Source organism: Hylobates moloch, unplaced genomic scaffold (assembly GCF_009828535.3).
Source record: "Hylobates moloch isolate HMO894 unplaced genomic scaffold, HMol_V3 SCAFFOLD_19, whole genome shotgun sequence".
NCBI lineage: Eukaryota > Metazoa > Chordata > Mammalia > Primates > Hylobatidae > Hylobates > Hylobates moloch.
This window is the reverse complement of record NW_026652294.1, coordinates 11,210,016-11,228,144: the sequence shown is the minus strand read 5'-3', so window position 1 is coordinate 11,228,144 and position 18,129 is coordinate 11,210,016. Positions and strand designations below refer to the sequence as shown.

Sequence of the window (18,129 nt, the reverse complement as noted above, 5' to 3'; positions counted from 1 at the left end):
CTCATGGAGAACCTCTGCTAGGGCAGTGTGGAAGGGAAATGTGGGGTCAGAGCCCCCACACAGAGTCCCTACTGAGGCACTGCCTAGTAGAGCTGTGAGAAGAGGGCCACCATCCCTTCAGACCCTAGAATGGTAGATCCACCAACGGCTTGCATCATGCACCTGAAAAAGCCGCAGACACTCAATGCCAGCCTGTGAAAGCAGCCAGGAGGGAGGGAGACTGTACCCTGCAAAGCCACGGGTGGAGCTGCCCAAGACCATGGGAACCCACCTTTTGCATCAGCTTAACCTGGATGTGAGACCTGGAGTCAAAGGAGATCATTTTGGAGCTTTAAAATTTGACTGCCCCACTGGATTTTGGTCTTGCATGGGCCCTGTAACCCCTTTGTTTTGGCCAATTTCTCCCATTTGGAATGGCTATATTTACCCTCATCGTATCTAGGAAGTAACTAGCTTGCTTTTGATTTTACAGGCTCATAGGCGGAAGGGGCTTGCCTTGTCTCAGATGAGATTTTGGACTATGGACTTTTGGGTTAATGCTGAAATGAGTTAAGACTTTGGGCGACTGTTGGGAAGGCATGATTGGTTTTGAAATGTGAGGACATGAGATTTGGAGGGGCCAGGGGCGGAATGATATGGCTTGGGATTTAAATCTCAACTTGAATTGTATTTCCCAGAATTGCCACGTGTTGTGGGAGGGACCCAGAGGGAGGTAATTGAATCATGGGGGCCAGTCTTTCCCATGCTATTCTCATGATAGTGGATAAGTCTCACGACATCTGAGGGGTTTATACGGGGTTTCTGCTTTTGCTTCCTCCTCATTTTTCTCTTGCTGCCGCCATGTAAGAAGTGCCTTTCACCTCTCGCCATGATTCTGAGGCCTCCCCAGCTATGTGGGACTGTAAGTCCAATTAAACCTCTTTTCGTTCCCAGTTTCAGGTGTGTCTTTATTGGCAGTATGAAAATGGACTAATACAGATGGGAAGTTGCACTTAACAGCACGAACAATATGATCCCGTTTTGTTTACAAATAAAATGTTTATTTATCCATAATCTTCACTCAGTTTCGGACTGAGAGGCGAAATTATAGGCAATTTTTCCATTTTCTTTTTGATACTCCTCTGTATATTCTGAATCTTTGACACCAGGCATGCATTACTCTGCAATCAGAAAGCAAAAGAGGTTTCTATTTTGAAGAGAAGAAAAGCATTTAATTTAAGGACCAGATCTTTTAGAGACCTGACTGAGGCTTCAATGTTACTGTTTTTATCTAAAAGGAGATGTCAGCCAAGTGTCCCTGATCCCAACAGGGAGACTTTTACCCCATGCACACAGAGCCTTTATCCTTACCTCTACAGGAAGGTAAATACTACAGTGAGGAGGCCGAGGTGGATCTGCGGGACCCTGGCAGAGACTATGAGTTATACAAGTACACCTGCCAGGAGCTACAGAGGCTGATGGCCGAGATCCAAGACCTGAAGAGCAGGGGTGGCAAGGATGTGGTAAGGAGTGGGACCAGGTGACCGTGAACCTGGTGGGTTTGCATAGATGAGGCTGTTTTTGCACCTACCAGGGCCCTTCCTGATCTTGGTCTTCTGTCCTAGCCAAGATCAGGTGATTGGAGCCTCAGGGCTCCCAAAACCTATGAATTTATTGGAACTTCTTATCACCACTCAGTCACCAATTACAGGAATGAAAGTACAGGATAATTAATTTTTTCCCTACTAATTTGATCATTCATCCAATTAATATTAAGTGCCAGGCATTTTGCTAGCTGTTGAGAAATGATGGTACTTATATACATTTGCTTGATACAAAGATTGATGTGTACAAGTAAATTGTAGATGCCAAAAATGAACTTATCATTAATAGTAAATGAATAAATGAGGTTTTAGGGGCAGAGAAATTAAACAATGTGACTAAAAACTCGATAGATAAGTTTTTTAAAATCCATTTTTTTCCCCAGGAATCTCACGTATTTGTGCTTATGCTGACAAGTTTTGTTAGAATTACTGCATTCAATCTATTGTAGCCAAGCTTTATGGCTATAATTCTGTTATTTTCCATTTAAGTTATCCTGTAATGTTATTTATAGAGGTCAAATTTTATGGCAAGATGTTACTATTGCTGGGATCTCTGTGTAGGATCTGTAGAGACAGATTGTGCCTTTGCTGCCCTTATTCCATCTTCAATTCCTGTTACTCTAGTCCAAGCAGAAATTACTTTTTTTTGCCCGAGATTCTTAAGCATTTTCCTTACACAGTCATCCTCTTATTTTCTTCATGACTCTTCTCATGCTTCTGAGCTCCCTCCGGTGCCATTTTTGGCCCCAGATGAGGATGGGTCAGTGGCGAGGGACTGAAGGAAGCTGAGTTAGCCCCTGTCGTCAGTGGGCTTTACTGTTTTCTTTGCCCACAGGCAATCGAAATAGAAGAACGGAGGATCCAGAGCTGTGTGCATTTCATGACTCTAAAGAAGCTTAACCGATTAGCCCACATCAGGTTGAAGAAAGGAAGAGATCAGACCCACGAGGTAGTAGTTAAAAGGTTTAATTTTAACCTTACTCCTTTCTCCTCCCCCCTCCCCATCCCCCCCCACCAGAGTCTTGTTCTGTCCACCAGGCTAGAGTGCAGTGGCACGATCTCAGCTCACCACATCCTCTGCCTCCTAGCTTCAAGCAATTTTCCTTCCTCAGCCTCCCAAGTAGCTGGGATTACAGGCACCTCCCACCACCATGCCCGGCTAATTTTTGTATTTTTTAGTAGAGATGGGGTTTCACCTTGTTGGCCAGGCTTGTCTTGAACTTCTTAGCTCAGGTGATCCACTCACCTTGGCCTCCCAAAGTGCTGGGATTACAGGCGTGAGCCACTGCACCCAGCCCCATCCCCTTCTTTAGTCCCTTTACACCTTCTCTTAGTTTGCTGACCCTCTTCTCTGCCCCATCCTGACTTGCCCTGCTCACCTCTGATCATATTCTCCTTTCAGGCTAAGCAGAAAGTAGATGCCTATCACCTGCAGCTCCAGAACCTGTTGTATGAGGTGATGCACCTGCAGAAGGAGATCACCAAATGTTTGGAATTTAAGTGAGTTTGGGAGGACAGGGCTTTGGCACATGTGGTCTCTCGGTAACTGCTTTTTCCCATATAGCTCACTGTAAGTCTGTTTCTTTTCATTTGAGACGGAGTCTTGCCCTGTCACCCAGGCTGGAGTGCAGTGGCGCAATCTCAGCTCACTGCAACCTCCACCTCCCGGGTTCAAGCGATTCTCCTGCCTCAGCCTCCCGAGTAGCTGGGATTGTAGGCGCCTGCCTCCACACCCGGCTAATTTTTGTATTTTTAGTAGAGACAGGGTTTTGCCATGTTGGCCAGGCTGGTCTCGAACTCCTGACCTTAGGTGGTCCTCCTGCCTCGGCCTCCCAAAGTGCTGGGATTACAGGTGTGAGCCACCGCTCCCAGCCTAAGTCTCTCTTTAAAAAGAAGTCTGATGAGCGTAGAAAACTGTAGGATCTGGGAGAAGGGCAAATTGCAAGGGTGAATGTGGGAGAATTGCAAGCCGTGGTTTCAGGCTGCATAAAGAACCTCAGAAGTCTCTCTGACCTTTTTGAGTTTTGAGCTCTGCACTTGGTAAAAAGCAGGTCTCTCTCCCTATCAGGGGTCTTTACATTCCCAGTTTGATTCCTGGGCATGTTGTATGGGAGCAACTCACTTCCAGTCACATTCTTTTAACCTTTTGGCCCAGTTTTCCTTTCTGTAGTCCCAGCAATTCATTATTGCAAATGGATTTTATTCTTTGGAACCCGAACTTCTTGCTGCTTAGCTGCCTTCAGGTGAAGAAACTACAGTTTGTCAGTGTCCTTCCTCAAAACCAAGCTGAGAGATGAGAAGGAGGAAGGAGTAAACGGGAAGAGAAGGGAAAGTGTTCTCACTTGATCAGACCTGTTTATGCAAACTGAAAACAGCTTTTATCTGTAACAAACTTGACATGTGCAGGGGGCTTATTAGACATTGGGTCCAGGATATATATATATGTATTTTTTTTTTTTTTTTTTTTTTTTTTGAGACGGAGTCTTGCTCTGTCGCCCAGGCTGGAGTGCAGTGGCACGATCTCGGCTCACTGCAAGCTCCGCCTCCCGGGTTCACGCCATTCTCCTGCCTCAGCCTCCTGAGTAGCTGGGACTACAGGCGCCCGCCACCACGCCCGGCTAATATTTTGTGTTTTTAGTAGAGATAGGGTTTCACTGTGTTAGCCAGGATGGTCTCGATCTCCTGATCTTATGATCCGCCTGCCTCGGCCTCCCAAAGTGCTGGGATTATAGGTGTGAGCCACTGCACCCGGCGGGTCCAGAATATTTTTAATAATCATGATGCTGATTGATTGTTTTGTTTTTTGTCTTTTTTTTTTTTTTTCAGATAGGGTCTCACTCCTGTCACCCAGGCTGGTGCAGTGGCACAATCCCAGCTCACTGCAGCCTTGACTTGACTTGGCTCAGATGATCCTCCCATTTCAGCCTCCTGAGTAGCTGGGACTATTGGCGTGTGCCACCACACCTGGCTAATTTTTTGTATTTTTAGTAGTGATAGGGTTTTGCCATGTTGAGCTACTCTTAAACTCCTGGCTGCAAATGATCCACCCGCCTTGGCCTCCCAAAAGGCTAAGATTAAAGGTGTAAGCCACCACGCCTGGCCTGATGCTGATTTTTATTTTCTTTCTTTTTTTTTTTTTTTAAAGACAAAGTCTCGCTGTGTTGCCCAGGCTGGAGTGTGGTGGCGTGATCTTGGCTCATTGCAACCTCTGCCTCCCAGGTTCAAGCAATTGCACGCATGAGCCACCACACCCAGCTAATTTTTGTATTTTTAGTAAAGACAGGGTTTCACCATGTTGGCCAGGCTGGTCTCAAACTCCTGACCTCAGATGATCCACCCGTTTCGACCTCCCAAAGTGCTAGAATTACAGGCATGAGCCACTGTGCCCAGCCCTGATGCTGATTTTTGAGAGGCATCTTTATCTGTTCCACAAAATCGTCACATAATAATAGTTAAATATGAATAGAGACGAAATCTGCATCAGGTCTGTACTTGAGTTAATAATATTGTACCAGTGTCAGTTCCTGGTTTTGACAATGTATAATGTGGTTAGATAAGATGGTATCATTGGATGAAGGATACATGGAGGAAATACATTCTAAGTATTATTTTTGAAACTTCTTGGAGTCTTAAACTATTTCCAAATTAAAAAGGTATCAAAAACAAAATAATGTGATGCACTGGTCTGTAATCATCACCCAAATGGAAACTGACAAACCCAGAATACAGTGGAACTTGTGCCTGTTGGGAGGCAGGCGACCACATGGAAGGAGCATAGGCCTTGAAGTTACACAGCCTGGGTTCAAATCCCAGCTTGGCCACTCCCTAACTGTGGACCTTGGGCAAGCTGCTTACTGATAGAAGCCTCCATCTCTGTCAAAAAATGGAGATTAAAACTCCCCACCTCTTAGAGTTGTTGTGAGGCTTAAATGAGGTGAGGATGACATATAGTGGGTGCTTATTAATATATGATAGCTGCCATTATTATTACTGTCATCTGACCATAACCTGAGCAGTCAACTATGTTAATACAGCAAAGAGGGTTGGATTTTTTTGAGATGGAGTCTCGCTCTGTCTCCCAGGCTGGAGTGCAATGGCGCAATCTTGGCTCACTGCAGCCTCTGCCTCCTGGGTTCAAGCGATTCTCCTGCCTCAGCCTCCCAAGTAGCTGTGATTACAGGCATGTGCCACCACGCCTGGCTGATTTTTAGTAGAGATGGGGTTTCACCTTGTTGATCAGGCTGGTCTCAAACTCCTGACCTCAGGTAATCCACCTGCCTCAGCCTCCCAAAGTGCTGGGATTACAGGGGTGAGCCACCGCGCCTGGCAGAATTTCTTTTCTTTTATACATATAAATCACGATGCATGCAACGGTTTGAGCCTCTAGATCTTTTTCCATCCAGTTCTCCCATGCTGGATCTTCCTCATTCTATTCTTATGCGGCTAATGTTTGAACTTAAGTGCAGACCCTTATATTTATTCCTGTTAAATGATGTCTTGCTTTCAACCTGACAGCCTAGGCCCAGGCTGTAGTGTTTTTATTTGACTTTTTAGCTATTAGTTCTCCTGCTCAGCTTGGAGACATTTGTAAATTTAGTAAGAATCCCTTCTGAGTCTAATTCATGGGTAAAAAGGTTGGACAGCATGGATAAGGATCCTATGGCATTTCACCAACTACCTTTCTTCACACTGAAACATCTGCTAATGAGCATTTGTGGAGAAGACTGGATTCCAGGATCCTAAGTAATTGTAGACCAGGGCTAAGCAGACATATGTTGGGGGTAACTTTGGGCCTGCTTAAACTACAGTTTGGTTTCCTGAGAACAGCAGCTTGATGTCATGTTTTTGTCTGTAGGTCAAAGCATGAAGAAATTGATCTGGTCAGTTTAGAGGAGTTTTATAAGGAGGCTCCACCAGATATCAGCAAGGCCGAAGTCACCATGGGAGACCCTCACCAGCAAACACTGGCACGTCTGGACTGGGAGCTGGAGCAGCGGAAAAGGTAGCATTTCCTCCTTCCTGACCTTTTAACCACAAAGTGTCAGTGCTTTGTCATGACCCAGGATAAGGCAGCAAAACACTGTGGAACTCTCAGAATAGTTTCTAAGACCAAATCCCATTTTAAGATTAAATCACACTGGATAATTTAAACTTCACCAACCTCATCATGGATGGGATTGGGGTTATAATTGCTTAAGGGTTTTTTTTTTTTTTTTTTTGAGATGGAGTTTCACTTTGTCTCCCAGGCTGGAGTGCAGTGGTGTGATCTCAGTTCACTGCAACCTCTGCCTCCCAGGTTCAAGTGATTCTCAGTCCTCAGCCTCCCGAGTAGCTGGGTGATAGGTGTGCACCACCACGCCCATCTATTATTTGTAGTTTTTGTAGAGATGGGGTTTCACCATGTTGGCTAGGCTGATCTGGAACTTCTGACCTCAAGTTACCTGCCCGCCTTGGCTTCCCAAAGTGCTGGGATTACAGACGTGAGCCACTGTGCCTGACCCTTTTTTTTTTTTTTTTCCAAAGAGATGGCGTTTCACTCTGTTGCTCAGGATGGAGTGCTGTGGCACTATCACGACTCACTTCAGCCTTGACCTCCTGGGCTCAAGTGATCCTTCTGCCTCAGCCTCCCAAGTAGCCAGGACTATGGGTTCCTGCCACCATGCCTGGCTAATATTTTTATTTTTGTAGAGCAGGGGTCTCACTCTGTTACCCAGGCTGGTCTTGAACTCCTGGCTTCAAGTGATCCTCTCACCTTGGCCTCCCAAAATGCTGGGATTACAGGTGTGAGTTACTATGCCTGGTCTCTCCTTGAAATTTTAATGCCAAAGACCTTATCTTTTGTACCATAAATCTAATTTTGTATTTGCCTTTCTCCTTATCTATAAGTGTATGCCTGTGGCATAAAGCTTTGTAAACACTATTTCAGGAGGTTGTGCAACATTCTAGTGTATAGAAAAATTCACAAAATTATTCCCCTGTTGGATTTTAGGTTGTTTCCATTTTTTACTGTCATAAATAATGCTTCAGCCGGGCATGGTGGCTCACGCGTGTAATCCCAGCACTTTGGGAGGCCGAGGCAGGCGGATCACAAGGTCAGGAGATCGAGACCATCCTGGCTAACATGGTGAAACCGTGTCTCTACTAAAAATATAAAAAATTAGCCGGGCATGGTGGCGGGTGCCTGTAGTCCCAGCTACTCAGGAGGCTGAGGCAGGAGAATGGCGTGAAGCAGGGAGGCAGAGGTTGCAGTGAGCCGAGATTGCGCCACTGCACTCTAGCCTGGGCGACAGAACGAGACTCCGTCTCAAAAAATAAAAATAAAAAAAAAATGCTTCAAGTCACACTTTAGGTATAAACTTTTCTATATGAATAAAGAGGTTTATTTTTTTATCTATTTATTTATTTTTTTTTGACACGGAGTTTCACTCTTGTCGCCCAGGCTAGAATGCAATGGCGTGATCTTGGCTCACTGCAAGCAACCTCCACCTCCCTGGTTCAACCAATTCTCCTGCCTCAGCCTCCTGAGTAGCTGGGACTACAGGCGTGTGCCACCATGCCCAGCTAATTTTTGTATTCTTAGTAGAAGCGGGGTTTCACCATGTTGGCCAGGATGGTCTCTATCTCTTGACCTTGTGATTCGCCTGCCTCAGCCTCCCAAAGTGTTGGGATTACAGGTGTGAGCCACTGTGCCTGGCCAATTTTTGTATTTTTAATAGAGACGGGGGTTTCACCATGTTGGCCAGGCTGGTCTCAAACTCCTGACCCCAGATGATCCACCCACCTTGGGCTCCCAAAGTGCTGGGATTATAGGCGTGAGCCACTGTGCCCGGCCAGTACTGTCTGTTTTAATCTAAGTCATTCTAAAAATACAGTGGGTTTTTTTGTTTGTTTGTTTTATTTTTCCATAATGAACTTTTCATGGTAACTTTTTCCCCTTTCATATTTGTACAAGAATACTAGGGCTTTTGATTGGCACATCTGTTCTGTTTTTTGTTGTTGAAGTAGCTGTATACTTGCCTTTTTCTGTTATGGAAGGTATTCTCTGTTTTTGGTTCATATTATGAATTTAATAAGCACTGAGTATTTTTTTTTTTTGAGATGGAGTCTCGCTGTGTCACCCAGGCTGGAGTGCAGTGGTGCTATCTCGGCTCACTGCAACTTCCGCCTCCCCAATTTAAGCAATTCTCCTGTCTCAGCCTCCTGAGTAGCTGGGATTACAGGCGCATGTCACTGTACCTAGCTAATTTTTGTATTTTAGTAGAGACGGGTTTCACCATGTTGGCCAGGCTGGTCTCGAACTCTTGACCTCAGGTGATCCGCCTGCCTGGGCCTCCCAAAGTGCTGGAATTACAGGCATGAGCCACCATTCCTGGCCAAGTCTGGTTCTTAGGAAATTTGTGTCAGTGTCTTAGCAGATGGGGCTGACCTGTCACTCCGCTGTCCAGTCCACTGATTGTGCTGGGCACTGACTCAGCCATCAGTGCTGCATTCTTGTGGCACTGGTCCAGAATCTATTCCCACCCTGTGCTAACCAGGCCAGTCCATGGGCATCTTTTGGGTTATATAGCTGCTAAGCCCATGTTTGTGAAAGTTTTAGGTCTTACCTCTCAAGCAAGAAATGGAGCAGAAGATGGCGTGTGTATTCCCTAGTGGTTACAGAGCAGACAGAGCCTCTGGAGAGCAAGAGACATGGATCCAAAGCCCAGCGCAGTGTTTGTTCTTAGCTGGATGCCCTTGGGCAAGTTATCTACTTGCCTGAGCCTTGGTTTCCTCCTTTGGGGATAAGAAAAGTCCCTGTCTTCCAGGGTCTTTATAAGGATTAAATGTAATTACGCTTTTAAAGAGCTCACCAAAGTACCTGGCACACATTGAGTGCTGGATAAACATTAGCAGTTAATCATGGCTGCTACCATTAGGTGGAGTCTGACAGTGAACAGGCGTGTTGAGGTATCACTGGGGGATATCAGGTGACAATGCTCTTTCCTCCCCCAACAGGCTGGCAGAGAAGTATCGAGAGTGCCTATCCAACAAGGAGAAGATTCTCAAGGAGATTGAGGTGAAGAAGGAGTACCTGAGCAGCCTTCAGCCCCGCCTCAACAGCATCATGCAGGTGGGGCCCGCTGGCCTTTTGCTTTGCCTTCACCACTGACCAGGCGCTGCCAGAAGCCGTGTCGCCCTTTGGGCTTTGCCAGGTCTATTACCCTAAATTATAGTATAGTATAAAGATGGCCTCGTCTGCATCCCTACCCAGTTGGTGTGATAAGCTTGTGTCTGGGAGGAAGAAGTGCTAGCCTCAGGAATATATACACACATTGACCTGGGTGTTTTCATCCAGAGCCTTCTCTGGGTGACGTACTTTCTCAGACTGTGTAAATTTAGTTTACCCCTTGCATGGCCCCCACCGGCCTCACAATCTCCAGGCATCTAAACTTGCTTCCTGTGGATGTCTGTTTGATCCCCCTTACCATGCTTCAGGGTCAGACTGCTCAGCAGATCTTCTCACTCTGAAAAAAACTTTACTCAAGAGTAAGAGTCCACACTTTACCTGTAAAATATAATGTCTTTCTATATAGGTGACCCACTTTTTATTTGCTTTGTGAAGCCAGATTTGGTCTAAATCCTTATAATTTTATGAAGCAAGGTAGATGGCTAATATGAAAGAACTTCGTAAAAGGATCCTAGAGATAAATATGCTTTTTTTCTTAGGATTTGGCAAGACCTATATTTCCTTTCTTCAACTCTAAGCGTAGAAGAAGAGTTGTTGACTGCTTGTGGTGCCTCATGCCTGTAATCCTAGCACTTCGGGTGGTTGAGTGGGGAGGATCACTTGAGCCCAGGAGTTTGAGAACAGCCTGGGCAGTATCAGGAGACCCCGCCTCTACAAAAAAAAAAATTAACCGGGCCTGGTGGCATGTGCCTGTCGTCCCAGCTACTTGGAAGGCTGAGGCAGGAGGATTGCTCCAGCCTGGGTGATAGAGCAGAAATTAAAAGTTTTGGTTGTACTTAACCAAAGCCTCTGCCTGGTTAAATTTTCTCTTGTTACCTGGAAACTTTCTAAATGTCCTTAAATAGGGTACAGGTTAAATAAATTCTTGTATGGTACGGCCTTAGAGCTCTGATGAAAGTATGGAATCAAACCACTGATATCGAACCACTGACAGAATAACTGAAATATGAAAGATCTGTCATATTATTAAATAAGAAATGTAAGTTGTAGAACATATAGTATGGACTCATTTCTGTATCTTGGTTTACGAAGTATCTGTAGGGATATATACATGTAGGAGTTGGGTATATGCTTGGAAAAGTCTATGTTCATACCAAACCATTAGCAGCTACATTGAGGACTGGGAACTGGGAGCTTTTGTTTTACAAACTTGAATACCACTTTTTTTTTTTCGTTTTCCTTACCCACCTTTGCCACCACCCCCCATGACTTTAAAATGCTTTTTTTTTTTTTTTTGAGACAGAGTTGCTCTGTTGCCCAGGCTGGAGTGGGGTGGCGCCATCTCGGCTCACTGCAACCTCTGCCTCCCAGGTTCAAGCGATTCTCCTGCTCTGCCTCCCAAGTAGCTGGGTTTACAGGCGCCTGCCACCACACCTGGCTAATTTTTGTATTTTTAGTAGAGATGGGGTTTCACCATGTTGGCCAGGCTAGTCTTGAACTCCTGACCTCCGGTGATCCGCCTGCCTCGGCCTCCCAAAGTACTGGGATTACAGGCATGAGCCCCTGCATCCGGCCTAAAATGCTTTTTTTTTTTTGAGACGGAGTCTCGCTCTGTCGCCCAGGCTGGAGTACAGTGGCGCGATCTCGGCTCACTACAAGCTCTGCCTCCCAGGTTCACGCCATTCTCCTGCCTCAGCCTCCCGAGTAGCTGGGACTACAAGCGCCCGCCACCATGCCCAGCTAATTTTTTGTTTTGTGTTTTTAGTAGAGATGGGGTTTCACCGTGTTAGCCAGGATGGTCTTGATCTCCTGACTTTGTGATCTGCCCGCCTCAGCCTCCCAAAGTGCTGAGATTACAGGCGTGAGCCACCATGCCCGGCCTAAAATGCTTTTTATTTTACTTTATATATTGCACAGTTGATCCTCATGCACTGTGCAGAGTCTGCAAACTTAAAACTGAAGGCGATCTAGTTCAATCTTTCCTGAGTCAAGAAAAAAAGAAAAAAAAAAATAGAAGAAAAGCACACAAATAAAATCTCTGAAACAAAACCTGAATTCATTGCCTAAGGTCTTGAATACAACTTTTAAAAACAATGTACAATATATTACTTTAAAACAGAGTTTTATGTACAGAAAAGCATATAACTCGCAAGTGTATGGCTCAATGAATATTCACTAAGCAAACGCATCTGTATAACCAGCACCCAAAATCCCAGAGAAAGAACATTAACAATTTCCTGGAAGCTCCTTTATTCCCCCTCCCGGTCCCTATCTTCCCTCACACCCCAGTAACCATAATCTTGACATCTTAACATCATAGGTTAGTTTTGCCTGTTTTTGAACTCTATACAAAGAGAATCATAGTATATACTCCTATGTCTGGCTTCTTTTGTTCAGCAGTATGTTTCTGAGATTCATCTGTGCTATTGTGAGTACAAGAGTTTGTTTTCATTGATGTTTAGTAATTGGTTGTTTCCAGTTTAGGGCCATTTCAATAGTGCTGCTATGAGCATTCTTATACATGTGTTTTGGCATACATGTGTACATCTGTCTGTTGCATATATACCCAGGAATGAAATTGCTAGGTCATACAGTATGTTATACATATATTTAGCTTTTGTAGACACTGAAACAGTTTTCTAAACTGGTTGTACCGATTTACAGAAATTCCCACCAGCACCATATGAAAGTTGTAATTGTTTTACATCCTTGTCAACACTTTATACTGTCAGTCTCCTTAATTTTGGCTACTCTGGAGGGTATCTCATTATAGTTTTAATTTTTATTTCCCTGAGGACTAGTGATGTTGAACACAGCACGTTTTGCCTTTTGGATAACCTCTTATGATGGGCCTAGGCAAGTCTTTTGCCTGTTTTCTATTAGGTTGCCTGGAGATGAGTTTTTTCCCAGGTCTTTCCCATTCTGTAACCTCCTGCCTTTTCACTTTGCTAATGGTATCTTTTAATGAGTGCATGTTCCTAATTTTACTAATTATCCTTTTCCTTTATGGTTAGTACTTTTTTCGTGTCTTGTTTAAGAAATCTTTCTATTTAAATCTGTAGTCATCCTGGAAGTGATTTTGTATATAGTGTAAGTTAAGGGTTAAGATTCATTTTTTCTTTCCACATAGGTATTTAGCTGACCATTTATTGAAGACATTCTCTTTCCACTGCCCTGTAGTGCCACTTTTGTCACAAATCAAATGTCTTTGTACATGTGGATATGTGTATAATCTCTGTGTCCATCCTTGCACAATATCACACCGTCTTATTTACTGTGGCTTTATCAGAAGTCTCGATGCACAGTTCCAACCTAATTCTTCAGGACTGTCTTGGTTATTTTATTCTTGGCCCTTTGCATTTACATACAAGTTTCAGAATCAGGTTGTCTGTTTTTACCTGCTGGGATTTTGACTGGGATTGCATTGAATCTGCAGACCACTTTAGAATAAATTGTTACCTGGACAATATTTGAGTCTTCCAGGCCATTGACATTCATATGTATCCACTTATTTTAGACTTTTCATTTCTCAGGTTTTTGTGTAGAGGCTTATATGCCTTTCATTTGTTTATTTTATTTTATTTTATTTTAAGGTAGGGTCTTGCTCTGTTGCCCAGGCTGGAGTGCAGTGGTACAATCTTGGCTCACTGCAACCTCCGTCTCCCAGGTTCAAGCAATTCTTTTTTTTTTTTTTCTTTTTTTTTTTTTTTGAGATGGAGTCTCGCTCTGTTGCCCAGGCTGGAGTGCAGTGGCGCAATCTCGGCTCACTGCAAGCTCCGCCTCCCAGGTTCACGCCATTCTCCTGCTTCAGCCTCTCCGAGTAGCTGGGACTACAGGCGCCCACCACCACGCCCGGCTAATTTTTTGTATTTTTAGTAGAGACGGGGTTTCACCGTGGTCTCGATCTCCTGACCTCGTGATCCGCCCGCCTCGGCCTCCCAAAGTGCTGGGATTACAAGTGTGAGCCACCGCGCCCGGCGATTCAAGCAATTCTTCTGCCTCAGCCTCCGGAGTAGCTGGGATTACAGGTGTGTGCCACCACACTTGGCCAATTTTTGTATTTATAGCAGAGATCGGGTTTCACCATGTTGGCCAGGCTGGTCTCAAACTCCTGACCTCAGGTGATTCACCTGCCTCGGCCTCCCAAAGTGCTGGGATTACAGGCATGAGCCACTGCGCCTAGCCTGCTTGTTTATTATTTTTTGTTTGTTTTTTGAGACAGTTTTTTGCTCTTGTTGCCCAGGCTGGAGTGCAATGGCATGATCTCGGCTCACCGCAACCTCCACTTCCCGGGTTCAAGTGATGCTCTTGCCTCAGCCTCCCGAGTAGCTGGGATTACAGGCATATGCCACCATGCCCCCAATTTTGTATTTTTTTTAGTAGAGACGGGGTTCTCTATGTCGGTCAGGCTGGTCTTGATCTCCCAACCTCAGGTGATCCACCTGCCTCAGCCTCCCAAAGTGCTGGGATTACAGGCGTGAGCCACTATGCCCGGCCTGTTTATTCTTATTTGATGTTTTATTGATGGTATTGAAATGGCATCTTTTTATAATTTCTTTTTTTAATTGATTTTTATTTTTTGTGGAAATGGCATCTCGCTAAGTTACCCAGGCTTCTCTCGAACTCCTGGCCTCAAGTGATCCTCCTGCCTCAGCCTCCCAAAGTGCTGAGACTATGGGCATGAGCCAGGGTGCCCTGACAGTAAGTAAAATAAAATAATTTTATTTTCTTACTGTTTGTTGCTAGTATAAAGAAATATAATTTTGTTTATGTTGAGCTTTTATCCACCTATTAGTTCTATTAGTTTATCATGTGTCACTTTTATAAATAATGATTTATGGTCACTAAGTAGCCACCTGTTCCTGTGTGGACTGGCTGAAAAAGGAAGAACAAAAATCTGTCTCTTGTGTGCAGGCTTCCCTTCCGGTGCAGGAGTACCTGTTTATGCCGTTCGACCAGGCTCACAAGCAGTATGAGACAGCCAGACACCTGCCGCCTCCCCTCTATGTCCTCTTTGTTCAGGCCACTGCATATGGGCAGGCCTGTGGTGAGTATGGGGCCTGGGTGAGGACAAGGGGCTATGGGAGCAGCAGCTGTGGCCGAGTGAATCAGTTGGAAGCAGTACCTGCTCAGGAAATTTCTCAGTCCTGCCCCGAAGCCCTCAGGTGACAGAAGCTTTCTTCTCTCTGCATTGCCCAGCATGGCTGCTCTGACCAGCTGGCCTAAGGCTAGATTAACCTGATGGGTATTTCACAATGGGTGGCTTTGAGTCATTCGTGAGCCTGGCTGGACAGCTGTTGGGTGCAGAGCCCAGGCAGCCTGTGTGGGCTCCCAGGTGCTCACCCCATCAAGGCATGCTTGGCAGTTAGATCAGTGCCTCTTGCTCTGCTTCGGGGTGGGGGTGCCTGGTGAATACAGGTCTCAGCCAGCTCTCCCAGGCTTTCACCATGCCTTGAATCAGGCTGCATGTCTTTGTTATGAATTTCCAGGTTAGGTGATGTGTCCTCATTAAGCTTGAGGGCAGCCTGTGACTCTGCTAGGGTTTTGAGAAAATTTTGGAGACCCTGCCTTTTGCCCTAATGCAGCTTTCACCCAGCACCTAAATTTTCTCACCCCACCGCATCAGACAGACATATACTGCACCAATGCTTGCTTCTCCTCCCACCTTGGGCACCAACACATTACTGTCTCTCTTCTTGTGTCTTCCTCGTCCTTCTGGTCCTCCCCTCCCCTTTGTTCTCCCTCCTGTTTCCATCATCAGCTCATATGAAATCCTCCCAGCCCCCTAGACAGGGTGAGTAATTTTCTTTTCTTTTATGTTAAAAATTGGCCTGTTCTATTCTGATGTTCTTGTAGAATGCTAATATTAAATGGCTGAAAAAATAGTCTGGTGTTTGCCAGTGTTTGATGGGAGCAACTAGTTGTTTGGGGTGAAGGGTGGTGATTCACATAGGGTTGCAATAGATAAGGCAGTGGTCAGCCACTTGGGGGACGTTTGCCATCCCTCCTTAGTGTGTCTAGGCAAACCGTTTCAGGTTCTTGGGACTATCTGTACCCTTAAGAATGGAGTTGGACAGTGGTAGCCTATCTGACCTCACAACGCTAGACCCTCAGAGGGGATCCCAAGACATCACTCAATGAGGTGTCATACCTGGTGTATGCAACAGGCTGTTAGTTCATGTGCTGGAGAGGCCAAGCTTAAGTTGAACAGACCTGGTCTTGAATCCTGGTTTATCAGCCTTATGGCTGTGATGTCTAGCTTCTCTGAGGCTTAAGTTTCTCATCTATAAATGGCTATAATAATGGTATTACTCCTGTAGGGTTGTTGTGAAGATTAAAATTTTTTTTTTTTTTCTGAGATGGAGTCTGGCTCTGTTGCCCAGGCTGGAGTGCACTGGCGTGATCTTGGCTCACTGCAACCTCTGCCTCCCAGGTTCAAGCAATTCTCCCTGCCTCAGCCTCCCAAGTAGCTGGGATTGCAGGCGCCCACCACCGTGCCTGGCTAATTTTTATATATTTAGTAGAGACAGAGTTTCACCATGTTGGCCAGGCTGATCTCGAACTCCTGACCTCAGGTGATCCACTCGCCTTGGCCTCCCAACCAGACATGAGCCACCACACCCAGCCTAAAAATTAATTTTTAATAATTTTATAGTTAAAATTACAAGCATCAGCTCATTCAGTCCCCACCACTAATGGGGCAGCTACTATTTTTCTTTTTTTTTTTTTTTTTGAGACAGAGTCTCACTCTGTTGTCCAGGCTGCAGTGCAGTAGCATGATCTTGGTTCGCAGTAACCTCCACCTCCTGGATTCAAGCAATTCTCCTGTCTCAGCCTCCCAAGTAGCTGGGATTACAGGCACATGCCGCCACACACAGCTAATTTTTGTATTTTTAGTATAGACGGGATTTTGCCATGTTGGCCAGGCTGGTCTCAAACTCCTGACCTCAGGTGATCCACCTGCCTTGGCCTCCCAAAGTGCTGAGATTACAGGTGTGAGCTACTGCACCCGGCAGCTGCTATTTTTCAAGTCCCCATTTCATAAATACAGAAACTGAGGCTCAGACAGTGACATAACTTTCCAGGTCATGTGTTTGAGAATTGGTTAGGCAGGGACTCAGGTCTGGAACTGGACTGCAAGATCCAAGTTCCTATTCACTGTGCTACTGCCTCCCAGTTAAGTGAGACAATGGCAGCCATGTGCTTGGTATAGTGTAGAATAGAGAATAAGCACTTAGGGGAGAGTCATTGTTTCTGGGATGTGGACAGGCATGGATTTCTGGGTGAGAACCACTAAGACAATTGGCAGAGGAGTTCCATGTGGCTTTAGGCCCTCAGTTTGAATTTCTGTGCTTTGGTGTGCACCAAAAAAGAGAGGCATTCACTGCTAGTTTCAGGTGATGCTGGTTTAGGAATTTGTACTTAAGTTCTCTGTTCTCAGTAAATGACGGGAAAAAAAAGACTTAAGTGTCCCACCTTGTTTCCCTTCATCTGGAGCAAGGACTTTTGCTCTTCCACCCTTAGTCAGCAAGGAGCTGGGCAGAAGTGGGAGAAATGCAGCCCCAGAGCTGGCCTACTCGTGCTGCTTAGCACCTTTCCTCAGCAGCTTTCCTACCAGACTTCTTCTTGCCTCCCAGATAAGACGTTATCTGTGGCAATCGAAGGCAGTGTGGATGAAGCCAAGGCTCTGTTCAAGCCTCCAGAGGACTCCCAAGGTAATGTGGTGGTTGGGATTCCTCCCCCAGGGACACCAAGTCACCATCTGAGGGCAGTCCTGGTCTTTGGAGAACTAGCTGGACTAGTTCTGTGTAGCAGGAAGCTTGACTTGAATGTCTTAGCACCCTGGAGTAGACAGGAAAGAGAGCTCACTTCCCGGAGTCACAAGGTGCAGCCCGTGGATTTCAGCCCTGCCACTCACTAGCTGACTGACCCCGAGGAAGGTATTTAATATTTCAGAGCCTCAGTTTATTCATTTGTGAAAACAGATAGTAACACCTCATGTAGGATTGTTATGTGGATTAAATAAGGTAATGCACATACAGCCTTTAGCATAATTCTCAGCACATTGTACCCCCTCAAGTTATGCATGCTTCTACTACTATTATTATTATTTGTGTTACTATTATTACCACAGCCACCACCACCATCACAAGGAGGGGCTTGTGTTCCATCTAAATGATATAAAAAGCCCTTTGAAAAAAACGAGTTATACGTCATTCTTCTTTTTTCTTTTTTCATCACCATGTTTTCTGAATAAGAAGCAGCAAGTTAATTTATTATTTATTATAGAGAAACTTATTTACAAAAGACAGAGTCAGGGCCCCTTTATGCCATGTGGGTTGGAGTGCTTTAGGGAGCATTTGGAGCCCCCTCAACTCT

The 18,129-nt window shown here is 45.2% G+C and overlaps 1 protein-coding gene across 3 annotated transcripts in view; it reads left to right on the top strand.

The window, feature by feature from the left end:
- THOC5 (THO complex subunit 5) overlaps positions 1-18,129 on the top strand; it is a 49,139-nt gene that overhangs the window by 6,662 nt on the left and 24,348 nt on the right. For 2 of the 3 annotated variants that reach the window (XM_032137788.2, XM_032137787.2), the window contains 8 exons: positions 1,359-1,502; positions 2,419-2,532; positions 2,986-3,083; positions 6,439-6,585; positions 9,579-9,693; positions 14,665-14,797; positions 15,512-15,544; positions 17,388-17,465. In XM_032137788.2, coding sequence (XP_031993679.1) covers positions 1,359-1,502; positions 2,419-2,532; positions 2,986-3,083; positions 6,439-6,585; positions 9,579-9,693; positions 14,665-14,797; positions 15,512-15,544; positions 17,388-17,465 — 862 coding nt within the window. The remainder of the gene's footprint in view (positions 1-1,358; positions 1,503-2,418; positions 2,533-2,985; positions 3,084-6,438; positions 6,586-9,578; positions 9,694-14,664; positions 14,798-15,511; positions 15,545-17,387; positions 17,466-18,129) is intronic. The other variant, XM_058431542.1, reaches the window with a different exon arrangement.